A 10,681-nucleotide genomic window follows, 5' to 3' on the forward strand; every position below is an offset into this window, starting at 1 on the left:
GTACACGAAATCAATAACGAGCAGATACAGGTTTCACCTTCAAGTACACGAAACACGAAAATACACGAAACGAAAGTATACGAAACGAAACGATTGCCCTGTCTGCTTATAAATCTGATTGATCAGAATACTTTGTGCAAAATTTTTAATTTTTTAATAACTAGGTTTATTGGCATTGTAAGGGTATACTTTTTGTTTTTTCTAGTCACTCTTCTAAGGGGAAAGAATAAGTAAACTAGCTGGAGCAACTGCTTACATAAATTCTTCAACAGATATTTCTATCTCTCTTATTTCAGCAAGAAGCAAATACATTGTTATCATGTTATGCTTTCTTGCTACAGCCGAAGGAAAAGATAAGAAGAGGAGTGTTTATAAGCCAGTCATGTAATTCACCATTGAATATACATATAACTCTTGTCTTTTTTTTCCATTGAGACCTGCGTATTTTACCCAAACATATATATTTTATCATATTTAGTATCAGGGTGCAATCTTTTTGATATTTCTAAGTTTTGGACAAGAGCTTTTGACAATGCAGGGCAAGTGTAGGGCTGCTTGATCAGCTTTGTCTTTAGATGCACTTGTCAAGAGATGACTTTGTCTGTTTACTTAAAAGTTGACTCCAAGGCTTTCAATTATGAATGGCTAGGAGTTAAGGATAAAGCGGCCAGATCCAGAGACTTTCACAAAGTTGATTTGTTCAATGATAATGAAGTCCAAGTTCCTTGTCTACTTCAGTGCTGTCTTTGATATGAATATACACCATTTGACAACCAAAGGTTTACGCGTATTCCCTGTGATTTATCTGCTTTCATTTCCCTTCCCGCTTCCTGGTACAGTTACCGTTATGATGATGAGTGCAATTTATCCTCTGCATGCATTAGTTGTGATATTTCTGCTATGCATGAAAACATTGTCTTTTGGATCAGAAACCTCATCCATGAACAACAAGACAATGAGGTGCATTGAGATGGAGAGAAAAGCTCTGCTGGTGTTTAAACAAGGAGTTGTTAGTGGTACACAGAGACAAGATCTCCTTCTTTCATGGAAGAATGAAGATGAAGATTGCTGCAAATGGAAAGGTGTTGGCTGTGATGATCAAAATGGTCATGTGACTCACCTTGATCTTTCTTCTCCTTACACCCCACCTTACACATTTGGAAGCGATGTTAGTATCAGCCATTCGTTGCTTGATTTACCATTTCTTAACTACTTGGACCTCAGTGGCACATTCTTTGGAGGACTGAAAATTCCCGAATTCATTGGCTCTCTCACAAGGTTAGTTCACCTTGATTTGTCACGTACTTATATAAGGGGACCGATTCCCTATCAAATTGGAAACCTCACCAATTTGCAGTACTTGAATGTCAGCCAGAGTAGTATTTATGGTCCTCTCCCGAAGTTTATTGGCTCACTCAATAACTTAAGACACCTTGATCTTTCTCACTCTTTGTTTTCTGGAGTTATTCCTCAAGAGCTTGAAAAGCTCTTCAAGTTGCAGCATCTTGACCTAGGATATAATTTTCTAACATCTAGTAGGAACTTTGAGTGGTTGTTTAATCTGCATGATTTGGTATACCTTGATATCAGTTATGTCAACATAGACCATCCCGGTATTTGGGTAAGCTTTATCCAGAGAATTCCTTCCATATCAGTTATGCAGTTAAATTACTGTAACCTCTCGTCTCCATTTCCTACTTCAAGCAATTTCTCTACCTCTATTTCTGCCCTTTATCTCCAAGGAAATCACATCAATTCATCTATTTTTAATTGGCTCTCTCACTTGCATGGCAGTCTGGAAGTACTAGACCTGAGTTATAACATGTTAGCAGGTAGAATTCCACATTCTTTTGGTCATATGGCTGCTATAACTCATCTTAATCTTGGTCACAACCTCTTGAATGGCCCTATTCCAGTTTCTTTTTCTCTTTTGACTGACCTAACTTATCTGGATCTCTCTGCAAATCATCTTAATGGTGTGCTTCCGAAATCATTGCATAATTTATCCAGCTTGAAAGTTGCGGATTTCAGTTCCAACAATCTCACTGGGAACCTTGAAGATCTTTTATTAGGGCCCTTAGCTCTTTTGGAAGAATTGTTTGTATCTGAAAACCAACTTACTGGATCACTGCCTGATATTACACAAGTCTCATCCCTCAGAAAATTTCAAGCAAGCTCCAATGAGTTAAATGGATATCTGCCAACAGCTTTTGAGCACTATTCAGCTTTAGTATTTTTGGATTTGTCCAATAACCATCTTAGAGGCTCTTTACCTGATTTCACAGGATTTTCATCTTTGGAATTACTATATCTTGATGGTAATGAGTTTTCTGGAAGTCTTCCTGATTTTTCTGGATGTTCTTCTTTGCAAGAACTGCGACTTCGTGGCAATCAACTTACAGAATGGGAGACTAAGTCAATTGGACAACTCTCCCATCTTATAGAGCTGGATCTTTCAATGAACTCTATCCGCAGTACAATCTCTGAAGCACATTTGTCCAATCTCACAAGTTTAGGGTATATGAGCACATCACATAATTCTCTGACTTTTGAGCTCAGCTCGGAATGGCTTCCTCCTTTCCAGCTTGGGGAACTTTCTTTGGCATCATGCAAATTGGGGCCAAAATTTCCCAACTGGCTTCGAAATCAAGAGTACATTGATCATCTTGACATCTCTAATAGCCAAATTTCAGATACCATCCCTATGTGGTTCTGGAATATCTCAAGCAGCTTGTCCCTTTTAAATCTGTCCTCCAACCAAATCACTGGTAAGTTTCCTTGGAAAGATGGTCATATTAGAGAGATAGATTTGAGTTCAAATTTCTTTGATGGACCACTACCACCAATTCCCACAAAGTGTTCAAAGATAAATCTCTCTCGAAACAGGTTTTCAGGAACACTCCTTTCCCTATCAGTTGTTAAGGATATATCCTTAAGGTTTCTTGATTTCTCACATAACCAATTGTTTGGCACACTTCCTGATAACTGGATCTACTTTCAAGGTCTAGTGTTTCTTAACTTGGGATATAACAATTTTTCTGGAACGATTCCAAAGTCGATAGGTCATCTAGCTTCTTTGGAGACTCTGATTTTGCGGAACAATATGCTCTATGGAGAACTGCCTGCCTCTTTGAGAAACTGCAGCAGCCTTGGTTTTGTAGATTTCGGGTTAAATAAGCTATCAGGAAAGGTACCTTCATGGATTGGGGAAAACCTAATGCATTTGTATGCTCTGATCTTAAAATCAAACAGATTCTATGGAAGCATACCATTTGTAATATGTAGACTTTCGAATCTCCATTTCCTAGATCTGTCAATAAACAGAATTTCTGGAACTATTCCTCCATGCTTTAGTAATTTTACTGCCATGGCCCAGAAAGGAATCGAAGACACGGATCATCTGTACTCTTCATCAAATTTATTTACAGATTCAGTTATTCCATCAGAACATCCAAGTGCTCCAGCAGAAGCACAAAGTCCAAGCAATAGTTATTATTATGATGATGTATATGCAAGATGGAAAGGACAGGAGCTTGAGTATGGAAGAAATTTTGCCTATTTGAAAATGATCGATTTGTCATCCAACGAATTGACTGGAAATATTCCCATAGGTATAACCAGACTTGTCGAACTCAAGGGACTGAATTTGTCTGGAAATGGGCTTCATGGAGCTGTTCCCCTGGAGATTGGCCAATTGAAAGCGTTAGAAAGCTTAGACTTGTCCGCGAACAAATTTACAGGTGAAATTCCTCTAAGCATGTCAGGATTAAATTTTCTTGCATTCTTAAATCTCTCAAACAACAATTTTTTGGGAAGAATTCCATCTGGCACTCAACTCCAGGGATTCAGTATCTCCGCATACCAGGGTAACAGAGGACTCTGTGGTAAACCACTCACAGATATATGTCCGGGAGATGAACCAGCTGATCAAGTCCAACCGTCTGTTGAAGAGTATGAAGATGACGGAGAGGACAGTGAATATGAGAGATGGCTTTATGTAAGTATTGTGCTTGGTTTCAGCACTACGTTTTGGGGTTTCATCGGAACACTAGTGCTAAACCGCCGTTGGAGACATGCATATTATCTCTTTCTAGACAACTTGAAAGAAAGATTATATGTTTGGGTGGCTATGCACATTCCCAGATTTTCCCCTGTAGGGTAAAAGCCTTGAGCTATTGCTTAATAATGCAAAATGCTACATGTACTAATAAAAAATTGAATTCGGTACTTGGGAACATAGCAGAGAGGAGAAGCGACTCATTTTATTTTCCATTCAATTGAAGCACAGCCTAATTTAAGTCTTCTCCTCTGGTTTTGTTAAGCAAGTTAACAAGTTTAAAATCTCATTGCTTTTTGTTAAGTTTTTCCCAGTACTCATTTTCCCAAGCCTCTACTTTCCTTGTTGATCCAATCTGAGTATCGATGAATGCTTTTAGAGCTTGAGCATCATAGGGAGGAGGCATGGTGCATGGAACTGAATCCCTCGGAGAATTCACCAAGGAGGCCATCATAAATTTGTTATAATCACCACCAGCAAGGCATGCCATTGTTTCTGGACACAGTTCTATAGCATTCGGAGGTATGCTGGGCTTGTACTTCAATAGTTTTGCGTATTCATTAAGCAGGTGGAACATGTAATCATACACATATTCCTGTTTCAGTTCCTCTTGGATGAAGCGACTCGATGCTTTGCCAATGGCTTGTGCCTGTAAATGACCCATAACGATAGCATAATCATAAAAATGGCATCAATCAAAGCTTCTGACAGTAAAAAAACAAATAAAGGTTACCTTTTCAGTATTATTATTTCCCCATTCAACAGCAAATTTGAGAGATCTGCATTTATCTCTGTCTCTGATAGGCCAATAGTGTTGCAATGGTACCATGCCTCTTGTGAAGAAATCATAGAAGCGCTGTGTAACCAATAAGGTTGGAGAGTCGCATGCCAGTATGTATTTTTCGCTTACTGACCAAGCCCATCCTTCTATATATATCTTATATCTATGTAAATGAAATGATTGATATGAGAAAAATGACTAACAATGTGATTTTAAAGCCAAATGCATAAAAATGTCTGATTATAAATCTCAGGCCTAAATGTATAATGTAAAAGAAAATAATGTGACCTGTAAGTGCACTGATCTTCAAGATTCGATTGCTTGTATCCTACCTTGGATTCTTTATTCCAGTCCTGCAATGTAACCATATTAACATGTACTCTATAAATGAATAGCCTATCAAACTAATTTAATTCAAAAAAACCCGATGTGTTCGTGTTTGGTGCATATGTAAGAAGTACCTGGATAAACAGGCGAGCATTCCAGTCCGTTTTATCGGTGACATTGCACCTCATGAGGTCTGCCCTGGTTGCAGCCACAGAGGGATTACCCTTCCAATACGCGAAGGGCTCCCTGTCTTTCCACTTGGTTCTCTTGTTTCCTTCCTTTATATCCTTCACTACATTTGCCCATGGTTTTATATTGGTCTCTACCCTGCACCAAAAATATAAAACTAAAATACCCCAAAACGACCAATCTGACAGAAATACGTACTCAACAACTCACCATCCCCAAAACGACCAATCAGGGAACACAATATCCATGCTCCATACATCTGAACAATACCGGAACAATGGTGGGGGGGCTGCATTAGGCCCGCGATGATCCTTTGATCGAATTACTGGCCGATCATTGCAATCAAACATCATATCAAGATCAGGCAGCCTCCCAGGGTACCACCTTAAAAGTTGTACAATACCCCATATAGTATACAAGTCTCTGGTTTGAATAGACTTGACATATTTCTCTACATAAGCCTTGCCATCTATGATCACTAACCGAAAATGTGCAGTCCTATTAGCTCTGTCAACCATGTCTTTCGAAATCCCTGTCTCTCTCCAATGCCTCAGATCTTCATGAATCCAACGGAAGTATTCAGGACAGGCCATGTTCATTGAAGGGTCATGATTCAGCATGTATTTGAGCAGCACCGGATTAGATTGCGGACATTTTTGTGTCTCATTCCATGCCAGACAGTCTAGAGGTGGCAGAAGAGGAGTCTCTGCCATTCTTGAAATACTAATGATTGGTTTTTCAGCTGAATGCCCTGTATGTACAGTCTGCATTGCAATTCGACATGAATATAGTCAAATAAATTATTATAATTATCGACAAATTTTGTTTTAGTTGGACTAAAAGACTTACTATGTTGATGTAGCCTGCAAAAACCAAGACGGCGATGAAGAGGAAGAAGAAGAGAAGCAGCAGAGCAGTGGTTGTCGCTTGCTTTCTGAATGACCGCCATCTTTTCTGCGTAAAATTCTGTCTGAGCCAGAAGGTATTCTTGTACTTCTCTTCGTAAAACTTCTTCATAGTTATGTTCTTAAGCTATGAACCACTTGGACTTAAAAATCTAAATACAAATCTGGATAAGTGTGTTTAAGTATTCTCCTTGTCATAATTTACATGCCCTGTTTTTCTCAACTTTGTGCATGACATGCATGAGTTGAAGCTGGTTTTTTATTAAAAGCCACAAAAAATGGAGACAGACTTGTTTTTGAAGGTTAAATCACGTTCTGCACCCCTAAATGCTGCCTTGTTAACTGCTCTTTAAGAGGAAAATAAAGTCAAGCTCACTTGAAGAAAAAGAAGAAGAAGTTGGTTAGGAGTCAAAATCAGGATAACCGTATGAAATTAAAATATTGACTATTGAAGCTCGGAGTAGGCTTCCGTGTCAGCAGGAGTGTATAGATGCATTGTGCGTGCACGGTGTACAAATTATTCATAGTCTGATGGTAGAGTGTTAAAATCTAAGAAGCTACATTTGAACAAGACTTCAACTTCCATGCAGCTTTAAAGATCTGCAGAACTAAAGCGACAGCTTAGCATACAAGGAGGAGTTTGTGTTGAAATACAATATGATCCTCGTAAGCCCTCCTCTTAACATATTGTGATTTTAGGAGAACCGGTCACTTAAAATGGACGGGAGACTCGACTTGGACTCTGTGTGACCCCCGATATTCTCGTAATTTATAATGGATACGAAATGCAAATTTATTCCCCAAAGATGGACGTCTGTGATCCACTCTGATCAATCCAAAATGGACTTTCTTTTTCACAATTTTCACGGAACAGAGTAAAAAACTCTTATGTTTTTCGTTACATATCCATGCCCTGTACCCTTATATGCTTTGTAAAGTAAGGTTTTCCTGCATCTAGTCCTCCCTCGGCCCTCTTCTAGAGCTAAACCCAAGAAAGTAGGCAAGTTTAGTTCATCTGAGTTGTTCTCTTAGCATCCGTTTTGACACGTCTTGATCAATTAAGGCAATCAAAAATGGAAGACAAATAGCATGATCCTTGACTTCATATAATTGGCACAAGAAAACCTCTGAATTAAAACCCATATATAATGCAGATTCTTGAAGCTTCAGTCTACAATGCAGATTCTCAAAGCTTTTAACTCTTCGTAAACTAATTGAAATTAATTCAACAAGCGATACATCGACGCTCACGAAGTATGAAATATGGAAAGGCATCTATGGAACCATAATGAGCACGTATGCAACTGCATGTGGAAAACAATATTGTAGACATTGTTCATATAAGTCTAACAGCATTGTTGTCACAAATCACAATCGTCGATTTATCATCTTTATGTTCGGTTCTTGAATAGGCTGAACTTAATAAAAGCTTGAACATACATAATTTACAGTAAAATTACATATATATATATGACCAGCCGTTCAGGCTGTTAAGTACTAACAAGACTCTGGACAAAAATATTCCCAGGATGAACTTAGTAAACCAGTTTTTAGTAAAGAAAAGTGGGGTGACACTTTTGTAAATATTTTGTGTTGGAAATTCTGATTATTATAACAACATAGAGGCAGTTATATATCATATTAAACAAGCCAAGGCCAAGCAAGTTTAAACAAAACGCGAAGGTAAAACACATGCATATCAGTGACTGTAAGACAAGAGGAAGGAGAGAAATTGTACCAGTAGCCATAGCCTGAGGCAACGACATGTACAACACGAAAATGACAAGAACAGCTGAGTCGTCAGGCCTTATACGAAGACCTGACTGCTCTTGAAGAGAATATTGCCCCCACCTGCTGCACTGGGGATGCTTGCAACACCTCCTCCAGGATAAAACAGCTCAGAGCTTTGAACTACAGCACCTTCGAAGCTCAACAACGACTAACTCCTCACTCGCCAGAAAACCAACTTCTGAACTGACTGTGTTTGGGAGAGAAAGTAGAGAGGAAGAAGAGAATGTAGGTGTGGTGTGTAAAACTCAGCAACTTAGTCCTCTATTTATACTAGAGGCTAAGTGTAACTGACCACCCAAATTTAATATAAGAATTTAAGCTGCACATTAAAAATAAATCGTAACAGCTGATTTATTATAATGTAACAGCTGATATATATTAATCCACACATTAAACCAGCCGTTTTATATATATATATTTTAATTTCTGAATATATCATCAGTTACAAGTCCAGGTTCATTGTATCTGACTTAGCCCACAATTGTATAATCCGACCCAGTCCAATTGAGCCCAACAGACACAACCCAGCCCAACTGATAAATAAATTCTAATTAAAATATTATATTAAACCAATACGAAATAAAATTCCCCGCCCAGGTCGCCTCGCGTACGCGAGACGCCGAGACATTCGCCCAAATCGCCCTTCGACCCGACCCGTCCCGTCCCGTGACGTGACGTGCCGAGCCGAGGCGTGGCGGGGCGGGGCGGCGGCGGCGGCGCGCGCGTGGGCTCGTGAGAACACCACGCACCATAACACACCTTAGTAGTTATGCACTACCCATGTGTGTTATACTATATAAAGCCAACACCCCCCTTTATTTCTTTCAATGTGGGACAAACAACATTCTCTTTCAAGCTCTTTCAAGCCACTAACTTCAACTTCATTTCTCTTATGGATTTCCTTAAGAAAATTCTTAAACCCATACATGAAAGTTTAAGTTCTAATATCTAGAAACAACTTCCAATCATTAGATTATGGAATTAACAACAAGAACATAATAAAATTATGAACTTAAAACACCATTTTCTAACAATCCCCCACAAATCCATACAGAAATGCGTTTCAGGTTTCTTATCATGACTTGTTTTTCAGAGTCGGTACCCTTCCGGGTTTGAACCCTCCTAAGTTCTCTACTTCAATGGCTACCGGATTCAGATGGAATGTTTCACCTTGAATCTTAATCCGTTGGGTGTAACCACTTTCCATAGACAACGACAAATCAACGGCTATGGAGCCAATCTACGGCTTTGAGACATTAATGGTCATGTCTCGATCCTGTTCGTCGAATGCTTCAAGGAATAACCCTTTCCTCTAATTGCGACCACACAATTACATTCGCTTAGCTGGGCATCTCTAGAGATATACTGCTAATATCTCGTCTAACGACTTGATCCCATTCAGAGTTTGTAACACTCTTACTATCTTAGCAGTCACAGTACCTTCTAGGTTTACAGGGGATAGACTCAGATACATAAGTATCATCTATGTAGCAAAGGTACTACCAATTCACCCTTACAGCTTGTTATTACCACATTGAATACACTTCGAGGGATCTCCTCTCATGTGTATTGGGTTCCCACTGTTGATGAATTATGATGGGTTGACAGTCCCATCCCCAACCTTGACTTAAGGACTACTGCAGGTTCCAGTCCTTTAGTCAAAGGATCAGCTATATTATTCTGAGTTCCTATGAACTCTATAGCTATAATCCTGTCAGACACTAACCCCCTTATAGACTTAAGTCTAACTTGGATGTGTCTCTTTGTTTTAGCATTATGCTTTTTACTGCTAATCTTGTCAATAGTTGTTCGACTATCACAATGAATAGCAATCGCAGGAAGCGGTCTGCTTACTACTGGTAACGTGGACATAAGCCCATGTAGCCATTCAGCCTCCGTCCCAGTGGCATCAAGTGCACACAACTCAGCCTCAAACGTCGACCGAGTCACAATAGTCTGTCTAGTCGACTTCCAGGATACTGCTCCACCCGCAAGGGTAAACACATATCCAGTCACTCCATTGGAACCAGACTTCTTAGCTATCCAACTTGCATCACTGTACCCTTCAAGTACACCAGGAAACCTCCTGTAGTGTAAACTAAGGTACATTGTGCCTTTCAGATATCTAAGTACTCTATCAAGAGCATCCCAATGAGTTCTGTTTGGACAGCTTGTATATCTAGCCAACTTAGACACAGAATATGAGATATCTGGTCTAGTACAGTTAGCAAGATACTGCAAGCTCCCAATAATCTGAGAATATCTTAACTGAGACACAGGAACTCCAGAAGTATTCTTGACAAGGGCAACTTTAGGATCATAGGGTGTACTAGCGATTCTACACTGTGAATAACCATATTTCTCAAGTATAGATTTCTCTATATAATGAGATTGAGTCAAGGTTATTCCTTCAGTTGACTGAATCAGTTTGATTCCAAGAATCACACTAGCCTCCCCCATATCCTTCATTTCAAAGTGCCTTTTTAAGAATGCTTTTGTCTCGTTAATAATCTCAATATTGGTTCCAAACAATAAGATGTCATCCACATATAGGCATAAGATGACATACTCACTGCCTTTAACTTTGATGTAGACACACTTATCGCTTTCATTAACTTTAAAACTGAATGG

At 39.1% G+C, this 10,681-nt stretch overlaps 2 protein-coding genes across 2 annotated transcripts; one reads left to right on the top strand and one right to left on the bottom strand.

Annotated features, from left to right (window-relative positions):
• The first annotated feature begins 709 nt into the window (after positions 1 to 709).
• Positions 710 to 4,162, top strand: LOC108193629 (receptor-like protein EIX1). Its single transcript, XM_017360365.2, has one exon. The coding sequence runs from the start codon at positions 710 to 712 to the stop codon at positions 4,160 to 4,162; it is 3,453 nt and encodes a 1,150-aa protein (XP_017215854.1).
• A 38-nt stretch (positions 4,163 to 4,200) lies between these two features.
• LOC108193626 (uncharacterized) lies at positions 4,201 to 6,586 on the bottom strand. The gene is made up of 6 exons (XM_017360363.2): positions 6,204 to 6,586; positions 5,565 to 6,118; positions 5,300 to 5,492; positions 5,127 to 5,191; positions 4,791 to 5,001; positions 4,201 to 4,706 (listed from the first exon to the last, which is right to left on the bottom strand). Exons 1-6 carry the CDS (start codon positions 6,369 to 6,371, stop codon positions 4,344 to 4,346), a joined length of 1,554 nt encoding a protein of 517 aa, XP_017215852.1. The 5' UTR covers positions 6,372 to 6,586; the 3' UTR covers positions 4,201 to 4,343.
• Between the last annotated feature and the right edge of the window lie 4,095 nt (positions 6,587 to 10,681).

The sequence above is a fragment of the Daucus carota genome, chromosome 7 (genome assembly GCF_001625215.2).
Source record: "Daucus carota subsp. sativus chromosome 7, DH1 v3.0, whole genome shotgun sequence".
Lineage (NCBI taxonomy): Eukaryota > Viridiplantae > Streptophyta > Magnoliopsida > Apiales > Apiaceae > Daucus > Daucus carota.